This window comes from Hyaena hyaena, unplaced genomic scaffold, assembly GCF_003009895.1.
Source record: "Hyaena hyaena isolate Hyena2069 unplaced genomic scaffold, ASM300989v1 scaffold_474, whole genome shotgun sequence".
Classification (NCBI taxonomy): domain Eukaryota; kingdom Metazoa; phylum Chordata; class Mammalia; order Carnivora; family Hyaenidae; genus Hyaena; species Hyaena hyaena.
The window spans coordinates 729,684-749,576 of record NW_024081104.1 but is presented as its reverse complement, the minus strand read 5'-3'; the positions used below and the strand labels follow the sequence as shown (position 1 = coordinate 749,576).

Sequence of the window (19,893 nt, the reverse complement as noted above, 5' to 3'; positions counted from 1 at the left end):
TCACAAACTTCAAGATCATGACTTGAGCCGAAATCAAGAGAGCCACCCAAGCGCCTCCCCATCCCCAAATGTTCTTAAGTAGGCTTCCACACCCAATGTGAGACTTAAACTCTCAACCCCAAAATCAAGAGTCACACACTCCACCGAATGAGCCAGCCAGGCACCACTGCCATTTTTTCAATTATTTTCTGGCTACTTTTGTATTTTCTCTGTGTTCTTTTCTTTTTCTCTCCTCTGTGGGTTGATGGCTTTCTTTAGTGTTATGTTTAGATTCCTGTCTCATTTTCTTTTGTATATTTACCATAAGCTTTGGCTCTGTGGTTATCATGAGGTTCACAAATAACATCCTATGTATGTGATGCTCTGTTTTAAGTTGATAGGAATTAAAATTTAAACACGTTCCAAAGGTTTGCATTTTTACTCTCCTTTCCCATGTTTTGTATTCCCTTAGTTATTTTTAAGATTTTATATTATTTTATTTTACTTTTTAAATTAAAAACATTTTTAAATGTTTATTTCTGAGAGACAGACAGAAACAGAGTGGAAGGAGGGGAGGGGCAGAAAGAGAGAGGGAGACACAGAATCCAAAGCAGGCTCCAAGCTGTGAGCTGTCAGCACAGAGCCTGATACAGGGCTCACACTCACCAACCGTGAAATCATGACCTGAGCCAAAGTTAGACACTTAACTGACTGAGCACCCCTATTTTTTTTTTAAAAAAATTAATATTTATTTTTATTTTTGAGAGAGAGAGAAAGAGAGAGAATACACAAGCAGGGAAGGGGCAGAGAGAGAGAAACAAAGAATCCAAAGCAGGCTCTATGCTGTCAGCAAAAAGCCAGATATGGGGCTCAAATCTACAAACCATGAGATCTTGGTTGGATGCTCAACCAACTGAGCCACCTGGGCACCTCCAAATTTTATTTTTAAGTCATCTTTACACCCAACAGGGGGCTTGAACTTACAACCCAAAATCAAGAGTTGCATGCTGTACAGACTGAGCCAGCCAGGTGCCCCCTTGTTTTATATTTTTGACGTCACATTTTCCATCTTTTCTATCTTTTGTATCCCTTAACTAATTATTATAGTTTTGTTCCTTACTACTTCTATCTTTTAAGCTTCATACTTGTTTTATAAGTGATTGACCCAATATCTTTAGTATATATATTACCTTTCCAGTGAGATTTTTACTTTCATATGTTTTCTTATTATTAATTAGTGCTATTTCTTTTCAGTTGTAAGCAATCCCTTTAACATTTATCGTAAGTCCAGGGGCTCATGGGGGCTCAGTCATCTGGGAGGATCCGACTCATGATTTCAACTCAGATCATGATTTCATGGTTCATGGATTCAAGACCCATATTGTGCTCTGTGCTGACAGTGTAGGGGCTGATTGGGATTCTCTCTCTACCCTCCTTTCCCCCTTCTCCTCTCTTTCTCTCAAAATAAATAAATAAACTTTAAAAAATTATCATAAGTCCAGTTTAGTGGTGATGAATGCCCTTAGTTTTTGCTTATCTGGAAAACTCCTTTAAAAAAAAAAGTTTATTTATTCTGAGAGAGAACAGAATTGGAGGAGGGTCAGAGAAAGAGAGGAACAGAGAGAATCCCAAGCAGGCTTCACCCTTGCAGCTCAGACCCCAATGCAGGGCTTGATCTCACAAACTGTGAGATCGTGACCTGAGCCAAATTCAAGAATCAGATGCTTATCTGAAAAACTCTTACTCTTCCCTTCAATTCTGAACAATGACTTTCCTGGATAGAGAACTCTTGGCTGGACGTTTTCTCCTCTTGGCACTTTGAATATGTCATGTCACTCCCTTCTGATCTGCAGTGTTTTTGCTGAGAAATTTGCTGATAGCCTTAGGGAGTTTCCCTTATACATAACAAGTTGTTTTTTTCTTGCTGCGTTTAAGATTCTCTCTTTAACTTTTACCACTTTGATTATAGTGTGCCTTGGTGTGTATCTCTTTAGGTTCATCTTATTTAGAACTCTCCAGGATCCCTAGGTCTGGATGTCTGTTTCCTTCCCCAGGTTGGGGAAGTTTTAAGATTATTATTTTTTATTTCTTAAGATAAGTTTCCTGGATCTCTCTTTCTCTTCTTCTGGGATCCTCATAACACGAATGTTATTTTGCTTGATGTTGTCCCAAATTTCCCTCAAGTTATTTTCACTTTTTAAAAATCTTTTTTCTTTTTGCTGCAGTGTCTGGGTTCCACTGTTTTATCTTTCAGCTTACTGTTCCATTCTTCTGCTTCATACAGTCTTCTGTTGAACGCCTCTAGTATATTTTTCAGTTTAGTTATTGTATTCTTCATTCAGTGACTTCTGTTTTGTATTTTCTAGTATTTCTTAAAAATCTTTCAGGGGCGCCTGGGTGGCTCATTCGGTTAAGTGTCCGGCTTCGGCTCAGGTCATGATCTCACGGTTCGTGGGTTTGAGCCCCATGTCAGGCTCTGTGCTGACAGCTCAGAGCCTGGAGCCTGTTTCAGATTCTGTATCTCCCTCTCTCTCTGACCCTCCCCTGTTCATGCTGTCTCTCTCTCTCTCTTTCTCTCTCTCTCTCTCTCTGTCTCTCTCAGAAATAAATAAAACATTAAAAAAATTTTTTAATCTTTTTGTTGAAGTTTGCACTGTCTCCTTCATTATTCTCCTGAGTTTGCTGTACATCTTTGTGACCATTACTTTGAAATCAGATTGCTTATCTGTTTCATTAAGGTCTTTTTTCCTGAGGTTTTTGTCTTGTTCATTCCTTTGGAAGATATTCCTCTGTCTCCTCATTTTCTTGACTCTCTGTACTTGTTTTGATGTATTAGGCAAATCAACTGCCTTTCCCGGTCTTGAAGCAGTGGATTTGTGGAGAAGATGTCCTGTGGGATTCAGAAACACTATCCCCTCTGGCCACCAGAGCCAGGTGCTCAAACAGTGTCCTCTCTGTGAGCGACAGGAGCCCACCTGCTATGGTGGGGCCACACTGTGGCTTAGAAGTGGGCAGGGCTCTCACCTGGCCCAGCTGTGGGGTGGTCATGGTGGTGGCAGGTGGGCAGGGCCCTCAGCAATCTGCCCTCTGGTGCTAACGAGTTAGAATGAGATTACAAAAATGGTGCCTGTGGTTCTCTGTTCCTGGAAAGAGTCTCAACAAACAAGTTCCTTCCTCTCTGGAAAAAAACTTAGGATTAGTAAATGGGTCTCATTCATATATCGTCTATGTGCTTTTTAAACTGGTGTTTTTCTGCTAGGTCCTGGGATGAGTCAGTCTGTGTGCAAGGTTTTTATTTATTTTTTACAATGTTTATCTATTTTGGGGAGACAGAGAGAGACAGAGTGTGAGTAGGGAAGGGGAAGAGAGAGAGGGAGACACAGATTCCAAAGCAGGATCTAGGCTCTGAGCTGTGAGCACAGAGCTTGACGTGGGGCTCAAACGCACAAACGCCCAACCTACTGAGCCACCCAGGTGCCCCTGTGTGTGAGGTTTTTAAGAGCATCCCCAAAGATCTATGGTTTTTCTGGACAAAATCTCCATTGTTTTTCAAAGCCAGGTGGTCTAGGACACTCATTTCTTCTATTTAGGATTTAGGGATTGGGGTGTTTGATGTTGACATCTCAGGGGCAAGTTCCATATTTTTGAGATCCCTTCCAATTGTGAGATGATGCTGTGGCTGGGGTGCCATTTCTGTTTGTTTGTTTGTTTTGTTTTGTTTTAGTTGTTTGTTTTTTGTTTTTGTTTTGATGGGACTATGTCTCTGACTCTCCTACCCATTTCTTTTAAGGAATTATTTTTTGGGGGACACCTGGGTGGCTCATTCGGTTGGACATCCAACTTTGGCTGAGGTCATGGTCTTGAGCTGCTAGGTTTGAGCTCTGGATCAGGCTCTGTGCTGACAGCTCAGAGCCTGGAGGCTGCTTTGGATTCAGTGTCTCTCTCTGCCCCTCCCCTGTTATCTCTCTCTCTCTCTCTCTCTCTCTCAAAAATAAACATTAAAAATTTTTTTTTAAGAAATTATTATTATTTTTTTATTTTTTTATTTTTTTTAAAATGTAGGAGTTCTTTTTTTTTTTTTTTTAAATATTTTTATTTATTTCTAGGATAGAGAGAGAGAGACAGTGTGAGCAGGGGAGGGTCAGAGAGAGAGGGAGTCACAGACTGAAACAGGCTCCAGGCTCCGAGCTGGGAGTCAGCACAGGGCCCGACGCGGGGCTCGAACCCACGAACCGCGAGATCATGACCTGATCGAAAGTCGGACGCTTAACCGACTAAGCCACCCAGGCGCCCCTAAGAAATTATTTTTTAAAGTTTATTTATTTATTTCTTTTGAGAGAGACAGAGACAGTGCCAGTGGGGGAGGGGAAGAGAGAGAGGGAGAGAGAGAATCCCAGCAGCCTCCTCACTGTGAGTGCTGTCCGTGCAGAGCCTGATGCAGGGCTCGATCCCATGAACTGTCAGATCATAACCTGAGCTGAAATCAAGAAGCTTAACTGGCTGAGCCCCCCGGTGCCCTTCTTCTACCAATTTCAATGCTGCCTTTTAATCCTTTGCTGTGGAGGCTCTGTTCATCCAGGTTTCAGGGCTTTTTCAGAAGAACTCTCTTCGTATGTAGTTGTAAATTTGTTGTGTTCTTGGAAGGAGATGAGGTCAGGATCTTCCATGCCTCCATGTTGTGAAGAACTTTCTTTAGTATTTCTTGTAAGATAGGTCTTCTAGCAGCAAATTCTCTGTCCTTGTTTATCTTGGACTGTCTTTATTTTACCTTAATTTCCAAAAGATCATTTTCCAGAATCTAGGATTCTTACTTGAGTCATTCAGTAACTTTGAGTGTGTCATCTCGTTTCCTGCTTTCCACTGTTTCTAAGGAGAAGTTAGGTGTTGACTGTCTAGACTCTGGGTCTAAAGTTCTCTCTTGTCTTAGCAAGAAAGCAGGACACAGGATTAAAAAGTCGGAGAGAGAGAGATGGCTGATGTCCCGGAAAAGACAAGGGCCCGGAATAAGGGTCCTTGCCCCGTATTTATTAAGATCAGAAGGCTTACAAACGTGACGGGCGTGCACAAAGAGACAAAGAAACTGTGAACATTAACTTATGGGCATGAGGGAAAGGGGTTTTTTGAAGGTATACAGTGTTTGGGGTTTGGGTCAATATAAAACAAGATCCAGGCGCCGGGCAGAGGGGCAGATGGTTGTTAAGGGCAGATAGGAGGCGCCGTGTCTGTTTATCTTAGGCGGCCCAGGGGAGCAGGCCGAGAGGGGAGATAACCTGGGGTTCACCAGGCACCGTCTCCGCTCCGGCTGCTTTGCCTGCAGGCAGCGGCCTCTAGTCCAATGCACTTGTTTCGCCTCACCTGGCCCTGCTCTCCTGGGAAAGCAGCTTCTCTGCTACAGGACTAAACTGGGGGGCGCTTCCCCCCTGCCTGCCTCATCTGCTTACCTCATATACCTTAGTATTGGGAGCCTTTGCGCCCGTTCCTGTCTTGGGCCTGTGCCCGTCCCTCTCTATCTTTGGGGTTCAGCACCCCCTATTCTCGGGGTGCCAAACTTGGATGGGAGCATCCTACGGCTGCTTATTTCTCTAAGCCTTGTTAACCCATTGCTATAAGGCCGGGGGACCCCTCAGCCGATCCTCCACAGTTGATGTTATTGGCTTCTTTCATGTGTGGAGTCATTTTTATCTTGTGACTTTGGAAGTTTTCTCTTTGCCTTTTAGTATCTTGACTATGATATGCCCGCTCCTAGAGGCCACGCACGCTCCTCGCCACGTGGCCCCTTCAGCAGCGGAGAATCTCTCTTGCGTGGAATCTCTTTCACCAGGAAGACACCCATTCCTTTAAGGACCCACCTGACTGAGTCTCATCCAAGATCGTCTCTCTTTATTCCTCAGCCACACAAACAACCTGATCACAGTGTAAAGCCCATTTTATTCTGGGACCACACAAGGCACACACACCAGGGCCGGAAACCTTGGGGGCCTTAGTGTCCAGCCTACTGACCAGTCTCCCCCGAGAGTGTCCGAGTGGGAAGTTAGCTGCCCTGAGCCTGTCATTCCTTTGAGGCAAGATCTCTAGTCCTTCGGAAACACTCTACTCCATAATCATCAGAATTAAGACACTTCTTAGTTATAGGAACTGTTAAAATTGTGATCATTTCCTTTGAGATTGAGTGCGGGTCCCACCCCGTTCCCTGGAGCGCTGCCATCAGAGGCTCCGCTGCACTCGCTCTGTGAAACCCCCCCCCCCCCGGAGCTCGCCAGGCCGCCCTGAGGGGTGCAGACCCCAGGAGGACGTCCTGGTTGACAAGTGGCAGCTGTGCTGAGCGGGGCCAGCAGGCAGGAAATGGTGGCGCTAATCACGATATGTGAAGAACACGGAAAACGACAGCAGAGACACAGAGCTGTCCCGTGGAGGACACACCGCATGGCGGAGGACGCCCTTCACCCGCTCTAAGATGTAGGCCCAGTGGTGACGCTTAGGGGTGGCCCCTGCCGTGGGGAAGGGGCTGTCAGACCCTCCGCGGGGTCTCCGTGCCACCTGCCCTCCGGGTGACGCGGCGTCTCCCTGCGGTCCCTGCCCCACCTGTGCCTCCAGGCGGTCCTAACGCACCTGCCGACCGGCCGTGTCCCCTGAGCCCCGCGTCCCCTCAGCCCCGCCCGCCCGGGCCCTGCTGTGCAGCTCCCGCCGCTTCTAAGCCAGAGGCGCCCTTTCCGTCAGAGCAGCTCCAGCAGCCACTCTCTCGGCCCCGTGAGATGCCGTGCTGGCTGTGACCACCTCGGGGATCAGGCCCGATCACCCCGCCCCTTGAGCGGGCATGGGCGGGTGGGGACGCCGCGGCTGGTGGCCTGCGGGGAGGCCTGGGTCTTTTACCCCCTCTCCCTGCGGCACCTCCGTGCCAGGCAGGCAGGAAGAAGCTTCCATCCTCCAGGAGGGGCATCCCAGAGGGGCTCCAGGCCCTCGGCAGGTCTGGGCTCCTCTAGTCGTTTGGCCCTCAGGGGCCAGAGGTCAGAGGTCAAGTGGTCGGAACCCCTGGGCCCTGGCCCTGAAGCCTCGGAACGCGGCCGAGGCCCGGGGGCAGGGGCAGCCGCTGACCTCACAATGACGGGGCCCGCTGCCCCCCGCCAGCCCGCCCGCTGCCGTCCGCTGCCACCCCCGCTGCCGGGCATGTCCCTCCTCAGCAGCTACGAGGGTCTGCGGCAGGAGATCCAGCGGCTGGCCCAGGAGAACGAAGAGCTGCGGCGGCTCGTGCAGCTCATCCAGGAGAACCAGGAGCTGAAGCTGGTGCTCCGGAACCGGGGCAGCGGCCTGGGCTTCTGCGGCTCCGGGCTCCTGGCCGAGGTGGCCGCCAGCCCCCGGCTGCCCCGGCGCAGAACCATAAAGTTCAAGGATGCTGAGAGAGGTGAGGCGCGCTAGGGCCTGCGGGGGGCTCTTCTCGGATGCCCGCGAAGCTTCACTCATTCGAGTTCGCGCCAAGACAGTGAAAAGTGGGGGGGGGGGCCCTGCTCCCCTGGGGCGGTGCCGCGTCCGGTGCTGAAGGTGCTGAGGAGCAATACGGAGGCGGGGGGACTCTAGGAAGGGCAGCAGGGAGAAAGTGACATCCCCGAGAAAGTGACGTTGGAGCAGCACTGGACCAAAGTGAAGGAGCCGCCAGGCTGAGGGAACAGTCGGCGCAGAGGCCCTGGGGGGCTGCAGGCCGGCGAGCGGAGCCCAGCGCTGGGGAGTGGAGGGCAGACGACGACCAGGAGCGCCTTACAGACCAGGGTGCTGGGGGGGCCTGGGGAGAACGACAGGCTTGGTGAGGGCCGGGGGGTGGAGAGCGCTGGGGGCTCTGGATGTACTTCGGCAGGTCGGGCAGCTCGAGGCTTTGAGCGCTGCTACCAGGCCGAGGGGACCCCAGCTCACATGGGGACGGGCACCACGCTTCCCGGAAGCCTCTGGCGGTGCAGATCCGCCGGGAGATACAAGCGGCCAGGGAGCGCGTGGGGCCACGTCAGTCCTGGCCCCGGGTCCCATCCCCGCCTCCGAGGGACTGGAGACGTTACCAGGGCAGAGAGGTATCTCTGGAGAGCTGGGCTAGGGAGCGGGGGCCGCGCTGCCAGAACACCGCAGGCCGGACAGCTTCGCAGTCCACTTCCCAGAGTCCTGGAGGCCGGAGGCCGGAGGTCAGGGCACCGGCACGGTTGTTGATGAGGCTCTATTGCTGGCTGGTGGCCACTGTCTAGCTGTGTCCTCACAATCTGGGGATGTGACATCGAGCAATCTCTTCTGTCGCCTCCTATAAGGGCACTAATGCCATCATGGGGACCCACCCTCATGACTTTGTCACCTCCCAAAGGTGCCGCCTCCAGATACCATCACATTGTGCGTTGGCTTCACCATAGGAATTTGGGGGGCGGGACACAATTCAGGGCAGAGCAGAGGGGAACTTCTCGGGACACACGCATCAAGAAGATGTGGTAAAAGAGGCTGGCAGGAGGAGTCGGTGACACGGGTCAGGACCCCAAGCAGAAGGGGCTTCCCAGAGACAGAACTGGAAACAGGCAGACACACAGGGTGGCCAGCGGACTGGGCACTGGGGCGGCTAAGGGGCCTTCTTTGGTCTTACCTGATGTGATTTCAGGCATGGAGCCAGGAGGCGAGTGGGGGTGGAAGGTGCACCCCCAGGAGCAGAGCCCTTGGGGGTGCTGTTGGAGGGGTGTGGGGGCAGGGCCTCTAGAAGATGCGGGTCACCAGCCATGGGCTGAAGATGGGTGTGGGGGTGGCCAGGGTGATGCCCGTGGGCAGTGAAGAGGCTTGGCCGAGAGACCACAGGCAGCTGGGCTGCGTACGGAACCCCGGGGCTTGGTGGGTGTGGCTGGCGGCGTGAAGTCTCTCCGGATGGGTGCCCAGCTGGGCGTCAGGACCAATAGGCTACACGGGGGGTTTTGCCGGGACGGGAAAGTGGGACAGTCACCCAGTCACGGGGTAGAGCAGGCCGGACGCACCTGCTGCGGGGGCATGAATGGAGATGCGGTGGGGGCTGCAGGCGGGGGTCCTGACTGGCGGGGGCTGACCGCCATCTCGTGGTTAGAGCCGGTGTATGGTGGCTACAGTGGCGGTCTAGGTGCCCAGCTGGACACGAGGGATGGGGAAGGTGACAGGGAGGTCAAGGGGGTGGGATCTGGGGGCAGTGCCATGGCTGGCGCCTGCTGCTGGGCACACGGTCCTCTGGGCATGGTCACAGCCATCCTCTGCAGCGGCCCGTGCGCTGAGGAGCTCAAGTCCTTGGCCCAAGCAGGGCTGCAGGTGGGGAGAGGCTGACTGGAGCCTGCGCTGGTGGGGGAGGCCACAGGCTAGGGGAAGGAGGTGGGGTCGGAGGTCACAGACACTGCCAGTGCCCTGAGTCCCTGGGTCTCCTGTGTCTCTCTTGGTACAGTTCTTTCCAAACCTCTCATCCCGCACCGCAGCAGAGGACGCTCAGGCTGCCAGAGGCGCTGGCCAGAGGGAGCCCCCGCAGCCCGGGCGCGGCCCCCCTCGCTCGCACCTGCCCGGCTGGGAGGCCTCCAGGCCCAGCAAGGCCCCGGGGTGGGGAAGGCCAGGTTGCGAGCGTGGGTGCCTCTGCCGGTCTGTCCGTCTGGCCGGGTGTCACAAGTCCCCTTCACCGGCTCATTTCTCTGCTTGGGACCCCTCCCTCGCCCCATCCCCGCCTCTCCCTCCTGGGGGCTCTAAATGGCCTGTCCACGCTAAGCTTGGACACCTTTCCGTCCCTGGGGAAACAGGCCAGGGTGGGGCTCCCTTCGCCCCATCGTCAGGGCAGTGGCCGCGGCTTTTGGGGACATCAGCCCCGCTGTTGAGGGTCCCGCAGCGCCCAGCCTAGGCTGCGGCAAGGTTGGCCTTGGGGGGGGCACCGCGGGGGCTGATGGCTTGAGGAGGGGGCCTTGCCGGAAACGCCTCGAGCTCGCGGGGGTGGGGTTCTGCGGGGCGCGCGCCCGTGGCCCCTCCGCACGTCCCCCGCCCCTAGCCCCGTCCCCCACGGCGTAACTGCCTCGCGCCAGGGCGCAGTTCTAGCCCGTCTGGGCTCTTATTTCTTGGGGGGTGGCCTGCTCCCCCTTCCCCGGGGCACCTAGAGCGGCCGCCCCCCGCGCAGCTCGGCCGCGCGCCCCGCGGCTCCCCGGCGTGGCTCCCGGCGGGGGAAGGAGGCGGCTCCCGGCGAGCCGAGCCTGACGCAACCCGAGGGCCGTGCGCGGCGGGACCGGTCCGGCGGGGGGCGGGCCCGGCTTCCGGGCGGGGGGCGGGCGCGGGCAGGGCCGGGAGGGAGCGCCGCCCGCACGGACCGCGAGCGCCTCGGAGCCGGGCCGCCAGGTGGGACCCGCACCGGCCCCTCCCGGCCCCTCTCCGACCCACCGCACCCCGCGCGCCCCGCTTCTCCCCGCCCCCCGGCCGCGGGCCCCGCCCCCGCCGCGGCGCAGGCCCCGCCCCGTCGCCCTGTCCCACTCGGCCTGGGCCCCAAGGTCGAGCCACCGGGAAGCCACCTGCCCTCGGGCCCCGTGCCCCCTCGCGCTAACGGAGCCCGGACCCGCCAGCCCGTGGGCTCCCGCGACGCCGCCGCCTCTGCGAGGCCTGCTCCGGCGCCGGGGTTTCCGCCGCACCCTGTCCCTGCGGCAACGAGAGCGGGTAACGAGGGTTTAGGTCTGGCGCCCCCGCCTGCCCGGCTCTGGCCGTGCCTCGCGCTGCCCTCCGGGCTGCCCTGCAGCCCTGGCTCTGCCCACGGCCCCTCCTTGGACCTGGAAGCCCCCCATGCCCTCCGCAGCCCCGAGGCCACCAAGGCGCATGACCCCCCGCCTGCCGCCTGATCTGCCGTCTCTGTCCAGTTCTCCCAGGACTGCCGGCTGAAGAGTCACTGCTGGACTCCAGCCCTGTCACCATGGGCAGCCCTGAGGGGCGTTTTCATTTCGCCATCGACCGTGGGGGCACCTTCACAGATGTCTTTGCCCAGTGCCCCGGGGGGCACGTGAGGGTCCTGAAGCTGCTCTCAGAGGACCCTGCCAACTATGCAGACGCACCTACTGAGGGCATCCGCCGCATCCTGGAGCAGGTGGCCAGGGCAGGGCAGAGTGGCGGGGGGGGGGGGGCCTGGGGAGCAGGGGACTCATGCTGACCGTGTGGTTGCCAGGAGGGGGGCCTGCTGCTGCCGCGGGACCGGCCGCTGGACACCAGCCGCATTGCCAGCATCCGCATGGGCACCACAGTGGCCACCAACGCGTTGCTGGAGCGCCGGGGGGAGCGGGTGGCGCTGCTGGTGACACGCGGCTTCCGAGACCTGCTGCACGTGGGCACCCAGGCCCGAGAGGACCTCTTTGACCTGGTGAGCGCACCCCCTCCAGCCGGGTCGTGCAGCTCACAGTGTCCCAGGGATGCCATGGGCCCTCGGGAGGGCAGTCCTCGGAAGGGTCAGTGCTGGCCCAAGGCCGGCAGCGTATAGGCAGGGGGAGGGCCCAGGCACCCCTAGCGGGCACTGTGTCCCCCAGGCCCTCAGGGTGGTCACACGTTGTCTTGTTCCCATCTGTCACCATGCCCTGTCCTGGATCCTGGGTATGGAGCGAGCCAGACATGCTGTTCGGGGTGAGGGGGGTAGGGGCCCACCCCTCCCCACCCCTCCCCACCCCCAAACTCTCCCACTCCCCTACCCCCACACCTACTGCTGGGTTCCTCCGGGGAGCTGCCCTTGTGGGGGTGGGGCGTTTTCTGCACTCAGAGAGCCGCCCCCGGTATGGGCCTTGCTGGGGCTGCCCCGTCTGTGTCTCCTGGGCCCGCGGACCTGCCTCGTGGGACACATCCGCCCAGCTGCGCTGCCCCGCCCACGCAGGACCCCAGCAAGGACCCTCTGGCCTGGGCGTCCTCTGAGCCTCTGCCTGCCCCCAGGCGGTGCCCATGCCTGAGGTGCTGTACGAAGAAGTGCTGGAGGTTGACGAGCGCGTGGTGCTGTACCGCGGGGAGCCAGGCGCAGGGACACCCGTCAAAGGTGCGGGCGCCCCAGGGGGGCTGGGGCATGGGGGCAGAGGGCCCTGATGGGCTTTGGCGCGGTGGTCATGGGCTTCCTGGCAGGCCGCACGGGGGACCTGCTGGAGGTGCAGAAGCCTGTGGACCTTGGGGTTCTGCGGGGGAAGCTGGAGGGGCTCCTGTCCCGAGGCATCCGCAGCCTGGCCGTGGTGCTCATGCACTCCTACACGTGAGTGTGGCCCGGCGGGGGGCTCTGGGCTGGGGCTGCCGGTGGGGGGGGCGTGAGGGCTCCCTGCCTTGGGCTGTGGGGGGGAGGGGGGCGAGGCCGTGGGCACGTGCGCAGCACCTCGCGGTCGTCGTTACAGGTGGGCCCAGCACGAGCAGCAGGTGGGCGCACTGGCCCGGGAGCTGGGCTTCACACATGTGTCACTGTCCTCTGATGCCATGCCTATGGTGCGCATCGTGCCCCGGGGGCACACGGCCTGTGCCGATGCCTACCTTACACCCACCATCCAGCGTTACGTGCAGGGTTTCCGCCGTGGCTTCCAGGGCCAGCTCAAGGTGAGCTCCCCTGCCTGCCTGCTCCCGGCCGCCCCCACCCCTGCCTGCCCGGCCCCTCACGGGCTGCTGCTCGGCCACAGGACGTGCAGGTGCTGTTCATGCGCTCCGATGGTGGCCTGGCGCCCATGGATTCTTTCAGCGGCTCCCGGGCTGTGCTCTCCGGCCCTGCTGGGGGTGTGGTGGGCTACTCAGCCACCACCTACCGGGTGGAAGGTGGCCAGCCTGTCATCGGCTTTGACATGGGAGGTACGGAGGCTGGAGGGGTGGGACCAGGAGTCTCCATCGCTGCCCCAGGGCCGAGCGGTGCCAGGAGGGCGTCCAGGTCTGTGTGGTGACTCCTCACACCCTCCCTCCTCCAGGCACATCCACGGATGTGAGCCGCTACGCTGGCGAGTTTGAGCACGTCTTTGAGGCCAGCACGGCTGGTGTCACCCTCCAGGCCCCCCAGCTGGACATCAACACAGTGGCAGCGGGTGGGGGCTCCCGTCTCTTCTTCAGGTCAGCTCCCGCACCTGGGCTGTGCCCCCCCACCCCCAGCCCTGCCTCCCAACCCACCTCTAAGTACGGCCCTCCCTGTCCCAAGGTCTGGCCTCTTTGTGGTGGGGCCTGAGTCCGCAGGAGCCCATCCCGGCCCCGCCTGCTACCGCAAAGGTAAGAACTGGTATGTGCCCCCCCCACCAGGCCCCTTCCCATGCTGCCCAGCCCTACCTGCCCCCCCCTCATCCCTGACTGACCCTGCTGCCCAGTCCTGGACCCCATCTTCAGCCCCCAACCCCCACACCGTGCACCAACCCCCACACCGTGCACACCTCCCAGGGGGCCCCGTGACAGTGACGGATGCTAATCTGGTTCTGGGTCGCCTACTGCCTGCCTCCTTCCCCTGCATTTTTGGGCCTGGAGAGGACCAGCCACTGTCCTCTGAGGCCTCCCGAAAGGCCCTGGAGGCTGTGGCCACTGAGGTCAACAGCTTCCTGACCAATGGGCCTTGTCCGGCCTCCCTGCTGAGCCTGGAGGAGGTAGCCATGGGGTTCGTGCGTGTGGCCAACGAGGCCATGTGCCGGCCCATCCGTGCACTCACGCAGGTACGCTGGCCTTTGTCCTCGCCTTTGCCTGCCCTGCCCTCCAGCCCTGCCCCCCACCCCACACCTCCCACTCAGGCGGCCTCATCAGGGTGAGGGATTTGGTGGGGGGGCAGACAGGGCAGGGTGCGCCACCGACCCCCTCTGGCTTCGCAGGCAAGAGGCCACGACCCCTCGGCCCATGTGCTGGCTTGCTTCGGGGGAGCTGGGGGGCAGCACGCGTGTGCCATCGCCCGAGCCCTGGGCATGGACACTGTGCACATTCACAGGTGTGTCTGGGAGCGGTGCACCTGTCGGGGTGGGGGGCTGGCTTTGGGAGGCACCCCCACATGGCTGAGGCCCCCGTCCGCGCAGGCACAGCGGGCTGCTGTCCGCACTGGGGCTGGCCCTGGCCGATGTGGTCCACGAGGCGCAGGAGCCGTGTTCCTTGCCCTACGCACCCGAGACCTTTGTGCAGCTGGACCAGAGGCTGAGCCGCCTGGAGGAGCAGTGTGTGGACGCCCTGCGGGCCCAGGGCTTTCCCAGGTGGGGTTGGCAGGGGTGGGGGGGCTCGGCCAGGCGGGGGGCTTACGGCCTCCCAGCCCCCTGCCCCCGCCCCGGCTGGCTTTCTTGCCCCATGTCCCAGGTGGCGTGGTCTGGGAGGGCTGGCGTGCCGCGCGTGGAGGAGGCAGGCGGGGCGCCCCGGGCCCAGGTGTGACTGGCCCACCCGCCCCGCGGCCGCAGGTCCCAGATCAGCACCGAGAGCTTCCTGCACCTGCGCTACCAGGGCACAGACTGTGCCCTCATGGTGTCTGCCCACCAGCACCCGGCCACGGCCCGCTCGCCCCGCGCTGGCGACTTTGGGGCCGCCTTCGTGGAGAGGTATGGCAGCTCTGCGTCCCGGGAGCCCGGCGGGTGGCCTGGCCGCCTGGCGCTGATCTGTCTCCCGGGGCCGGTGGATGCGCAGGTACATGAGGGAGTTTGGCTTTGTCATCCCTGAGCGGCCGGTGGTGGTGGACGACGTGCGCGTGCGGGGCACTGGCCGCAGCGGCCTTCGCCTCGAAGACGTCCCCAAAGCTCAGACCGGGCCTCCCCGTGTAGACAAGGTGGGTGGCTCTGCCTTGGCCCGTGCACCCGCAGGGACGTGGGGAGAGCCGGGGAGGGGCTGGACCTAGGAGCCTCACCCATCCCAAACCTCCTCAGGTGACCCAGTGCTACTTTGAGGGGGGCTACCAGGAGACCCCCGTGTACCTGCTGGGAGAGCTGGCCTGTGGGCACAAGCTTCAGGGGCCCTGCCTCATCATCGACAGCAACAGGTGAGCTGGAGCCTGGCTTCTGGGGCCACAGCTGCCAGGGCCTGGGTGAGCTCAGGACTCTGGCAGGGCCGCTCTGGCCCGAGGCTGCAGGGGTAGCAAGGACGCCGGGGCCCATTATGGTTGGGGTGTCCCTCGGCCTGGGGACGCGGGGTCCCTACTTGGGATGGGGGAGGGGTCTGGCTTGGCGTCTCCAGCCTCAGGCGCCCCTGCCCTCAGCACCATCCTGGTGGAGCCGGGCTGCCAGGCAGAGGTGACTGACACCGGGGACATCCGCATCACTGTGGGGGCTGAAGCCCCGAGCATGGTGGGCGCCCAGCTCGACCCCATCCACCTGTCCATCTTCTCACACCGCTTCATGAGCATTGCTGGTGAGTGGCTGCCCTGGTGCCCATGGCCCTGCTCCCGGTGGGAGGGGCACACACTGGGGAGAGGTAGTGCAGGCACGTGGCTGGCAGGGCGTGCAGAGAGAGACAACGTGTGACCCAGGGGAAGGGGCAAAAGGGGAGTCCCTGCTGGCGACAGGGTGGGCGCGGGCCCTAGGACTGCACCCGGGCTCAGGCAGTGTGAGCACCTAATTCCCGCCAGCCTTGATGGGGCCTGAGGTCACCATCCTGTGTGTGGACGAGGAAGAGGCTTGGCATAGGGGGCCCGTCTGTGCGGGGTCAGGCTGGGGTCCTGTTGGGGGTCCCGAGTCCAGTGCCTCTGCACTGATTTCTTACTGTGCTAGGCAAGGTGGGGGGCTGATGTGGGGTATCAGGTTCTTGGTGAGGCTTTGAGCAGGGATGGAGAATTAGGGGGTACGTCTCACACGGGCAGGACATGGCCTGGCTGCAGCCTCACCGCGTCCAGCAGGCCACCACCGCGTCTGGGTCCTGGGTCTGGAGGCAGAGGCCTTGAAGGCAGCTGTCCTGCCTCTCCATCCCCGAGGGCCGCGCTAGGGGGGTGGGGGTGGGGCCAGCGGGCGCCTGGTCACTCTGTGCCCCCAGAGCAGATGGGCCGCATCCTGCAGCGCACGGCCATCTCCACCAACATCAAGGAGCGTCTGGACTTCTCCTGTGCCCTCTTTGGGCCCGATGGGGGGCTGGTGTCCAACGCCCCCCACATCCCCGTGCACCTGGGAGCCATGCAGGAGACGGTGCAATTCCAGGTCTGGCGGCCCCCTCTCTGCTTTCCTCAGCCCACCCCTTCCTCGCCCCACCCCTCGGCTCACCCCTGCCATCTCCACAACTGTGTCCTGGCCTCAGATCCAGCACCTGGGGGCTGACCTCCACCCTGGTGACGTGCTGCTGAGCAACCACCCCAGAGCCGGGGGCAGCCACCTGCCGGACCTGACCGTCATCACGCCGGTGAGGGCCGCTGCCTGGGCATCTCCGGGGGGTGAGGGCGGCCCACACAGCTCACTGTGGCTCTCCACGTGCAGGTGTTCTGGCCGGGCCAGATGCGGCCTGTGTTCTACGTGGCCAGCCGCGGACACCATGCGGACATCGGGGGCGTGACGCCCGGCTCCATGCCCCCCCACTCCACCACACTGCAACAGGAGGGCGCCGTCTTTCTGTCTTTCAAGCTCGTCCAGGGAGGAGTCTTCCAGGAGGAGGGTGAGTGAGTGGGGTTGGGGCGACGGTGAGGCTGGGGGAGGAGGAGTCAATGGGCCAGCCACCGGCCAAGGCCTGCCTTGCTGAGCCAGCCACTGACCCAGGTGGTTGCGGATCATCTCCGAGGAATGATCGGAGGAGCTGAGGCAAATTCGTTCTGGGCCCAGGAAGGCCTCAGTGGTTTTGGGGGTGGCGAGTGGGCCGCGACGCCCACGGAACTGGGGCACAGGAGGGAGAGGAGCTGCCTCAAGGTAGGCACTGCTCACAGTGGCTGGTCTGCAACGTGTCGGCACTGGGCCTGTGGGCTGCCGAGCGTTGAGGACGGGGGCCGGGCCTGCAGGCTCGGGGGGAACGTTCCGGGCCCCTACACCATGAGAGGCCCCCCGCCCACGTGCAGAGCAGATGGGGGTTGGAGGGTGGCCCAGAGGCCAGGCGCGGAGCGGGGAGTGGGGTGGGGGCAGCAGCAGGGGTAGGGACAACGGGTTTGGAGACCAAGGCTGGTAAGTGATGGGATCTGGGGGTGAGGGCTTGGAGTCAAGTTCAGACAGCCGGAAGGTGGAGGGAGGAACTGAGTGGGCACTGAGTGGGCACAGAGCAGCGAGGTCGGGCAGAAGCTGCGGTGTGGCCCGGGGACGGGGCAGTACAAACACAGAGCTGGTCTGTGGCTGCAGGTGTGCGGGGCACCAGCGGGTGAGAGGAGGCAGGGTGGCGGGGGGATGAAAGAGCCTCAGGCTGCCGTGGATGCGGAAGACACAGGGTGACCCAGGCTGGGCTGCTCCCTTGCCCAGTGTGTGTGGTGGGGACAGAGGGCAGGGCCAGGGATCATGGGAGGAACGTGGGCAGGCACGTGGCAAAGGACACGTGGCCAGGGAACCTCAGAGAGTCCTGGGAGCTCTGCTGGGGAGAGGCCTTCCCCGGGTCCCTGGGGCTCGCCAGGGGGGCAGAGGCCTGGGTGGGACGTGTTTGGAGGTAGGGCACGAGGCTCGGAGAGCTAGCTGACGCTCTTGCAAAGTGGCTGAGAGGGGCCAGTGGGTGCCATCTGACTGAGGGCAGTGGGGAGGTGGGGCAGAAGGAATCAAAGGTAGGAGGACCCCCCGTTCCTCCCCGGGCACCTCCAATTCCTGTGAGAGCGCAGGCAAAGCCTAGGGTGCCCTGGGCGCTGGACTGTGGGAAGGAGAAGGTCGAGCAGATGGGAAGAGGCTGCAGGTTTAGGGGGTGCCGGGGCGGGGGTGTCAGCAGGGTTGTGGGAAGCCAGGGAAGGGTCAACATGGGGAGCCCCCCACAGAGCCCGGCAGAGGCGAAGTCGGCGCAGAGCAGGGCCGGGTAGTACCCCCCTCCCCCCGGAGGCTGGCTCAGCGGTGACCCCATCCATGCAGCGGTAGCCGAGGCCCTGCGGGCTCCAGGCAAGATTCCAGGCTGCAGCGGCTCGAGGAACTTGCACGACAACCTGTCAGACCTCCGCGCCCAAGTGGCCGCCAACCAGAAGGGCATCCAGCTGGTGGGAGAGCTCATCGGGCAGTATGGCCTGGACGTGGTGCAGGCCTACATGGGTCACATTCAGGTGGGGCTCGGCTCAGGAGCCGGGGGGCGCTCTGGGCGTGCCCCCGGCCATGCGGGGAGGCGCGCGCACCTGGCGGCCGCAAGGCAGCGGGGCTGCGGCTGAACGCGCCGTCCGCCAGGCCAACGCGGAGCTGGCCGTGCGGGACATGCTGCGGGCCTTCGGAAGCTCCCGGCAGGCCCGGGGTCAGCCCCTGGAGGTGTCAGCAGAGGACCACATGGACGACGGTTCCCCCATCCGGCTCCGCGTGCAGATCAACCTGAGTCAGGTGAGGCCGCGGGGTCGAGGCCCCGGGCATCCGCGGCGTGGGCTGCTGCTGACCTGCGACGCCTCCCCGCCCCCCGCGCACAGGGCAGCGCCGTGTTTGACTTCAGCGGCACCGGGCCCGAGGTGTTCGGCAACCTCAACGCGCCGCGGGCCATCACGCTGTCGGCGCTCATCTACTGCCTGCGCTGCCTTGTGGGCCGCGACATCCCGCTTAACCAGGTGCCTGTCCTCCTGGCGAGCTGGGGCGGGGGTCAGCCCGACAACCTGGGGGCGCTGGTCGTAGGGCCACGTTGATTTCCCGACGGCCCTGAGAGCTGCCCCCCCCCCCGCCCCCCAGGGCTGCCTGGCGCCGGTGCGCGTCGTGATCCCCAGAGGCTCCATCCTGGACCCGTCCCCGGAAGCAGCCGTGGTGGGTGGCAACGTGCTCACGTCGCAGCGCGTGGTGGACGTCATCCTGGGCGCCTTCGGGGCCTGCGCCGCCTCCCAGGTGTGGCGGGGGGGGTGGGCGCGCCTGGGCGTGCGGTCGGGGAGGGCCTCGGGGAGCCCCTCCGGCCTAGCGCGAGCGCCCTCGCCCCTGCCAGGGCTGCATGAACAACGTGACCCTGGGCAACGCCCGCATGGGCTACTACGAGACGGTGGCGGGCGGCGCGGGCGCGGGCCCCGGCTGGCACGGGCGCAGCGGCGTGCACAGCCACATGACCAACACGCGCATCACCGACCCCGAGATCCTGGAGAGCAGGTGAGCGGTGGCGCGGGCGGCCGGGGCGGAGCCCCTCCCGAGCCGCGGCCCCGCGCTGAGTCCCCGGCTCGCGCAGGTACCCCGTCGTCCTGCGCCGCTTCGAGCTGAGGCCGGGGTCCGGGGGCCGCGGGCGCTTCCGGGGCGGCGACGGCGTCATCCGCGAGCTGCTCTTCCGCGAGGAGGCGCTTCTGTCCGTGCTGACCGAGCGCCGCGCCTTCCGGCCCTACGGCCTCCAGGGTGAGCGGCGGCGCCCCTGGGTCCCCGACTCCCGCCGCGCCCGCCCCCTGCCTCCCTCCCCGGACTCCCGGGCCAGCCTCACCTGGCCTCCTCCCGCAGGCGGCGAGCCCGGCGCCCGGGGCCTAAACCTGCTGATCCGCAAGGACGGCCGGACGGTGAATCTGGGTGGGAAGACGTCGGTGCCCGTGTTCCCCGGGGTAAGGACCCACACCTGTCCCCCTCATTCCCGCCCGCCCTCCCGCGGCCCCCTTTCCGCAGAGGGTGAGCAGAGTTGCAAAAATAACCAGAGTCTGAATTTAATTTGGTTTCCGAAGGAGAGAGGGCGCACAGTGGGGCCTCTGTGGATGGATGCGCTGTCGGGGGGGGGGGGGGGCTGCAGCGAGAGGCCGGCTTGGGGGCGTCCATGCTCTCGCTGAGTCTGCCCCTCTGCTCCACAGGACGTGTTCTGCCTCCACACACCAGGGGGTGGGGGCTACGGGGACCCGGACGACCCCGCCCCCCCGCCGGGGTCGCCCCCGCAGCCTCCAGCCTTCTCTGAGCGCGGCAGCGTCTACGAGTACCGCAGAGCCCAGGAGGCGGTGTGAGGGAGGCCCCACAATAAAGAGCA

At 61.5% G+C, this 19,893-nt stretch overlaps 1 protein-coding gene across 3 annotated transcripts; it reads left to right on the top strand.

Moving 5' to 3' along the window:
• Nucleotides 1-7,117: 7,117 nt before the first annotated feature.
• OPLAH (5-oxoprolinase, ATP-hydrolysing) lies at nt 7,118-19,890 on the top strand. 3 transcript variants are annotated; one of them, XM_039254122.1, is made up of 27 exons: nt 7,118-7,378; nt 10,830-11,053; nt 11,132-11,323; nt 11,881-11,980; nt 12,064-12,187; nt 12,324-12,519; nt 12,600-12,765; nt 12,879-13,017; nt 13,103-13,170; nt 13,336-13,601; nt 13,755-13,867; nt 13,953-14,123; nt 14,322-14,459; nt 14,545-14,683; nt 14,781-14,893; nt 15,110-15,261; nt 15,880-16,040; nt 16,138-16,239; nt 16,314-16,488; nt 17,862-18,046; nt 18,165-18,311; nt 18,395-18,529; nt 18,648-18,797; nt 18,892-19,049; nt 19,126-19,286; nt 19,386-19,483; nt 19,724-19,890. In XM_039254122.1, the coding sequence occupies exons 1-27, from the start codon at nt 7,144-7,146 to the stop codon at nt 19,868-19,870; spliced, it is 4,155 nt and encodes a 1,384-aa protein (XP_039110053.1). In that variant the 5' UTR covers nt 7,118-7,143; the 3' UTR covers nt 19,871-19,890. The 3 variants fall into 3 exon arrangements, with proteins under 3 accessions (XP_039110053.1, XP_039110054.1, XP_039110055.1); XM_039254123.1 differs by lacking the exon at nt 7,118-7,378 and adding an exon at nt 10,261-10,320; XM_039254124.1 differs by lacking the exon at nt 7,118-7,378 and adding an exon at nt 10,498-10,632.
• The last annotated feature ends 3 nt before the right edge of the window (nt 19,891-19,893 follow it).

Bases quoted from the DNA above. Each gene is read 5' to 3' on its own strand.
- OPLAH (XM_039254122.1), top strand. From the start codon at position 7,144: ATGTCCCTCCTCAGCAGCTACGAGGGTCTGCGGCAGGAGATCCAGCGG. The intron at 14,124-14,321 runs GTGGGGTTGGCA...CCGCGGCCGCAG, and splicing joins CGGGCCCAGGGCTTTCCCAG to GTCCCAGATCAGCACCGAGA. The intron at 18,312-18,394 runs GTGAGGCCGCGG...CCCCGCGCACAG, and splicing joins TGCAGATCAACCTGAGTCAG to GGCAGCGCCGTGTTTGACTT.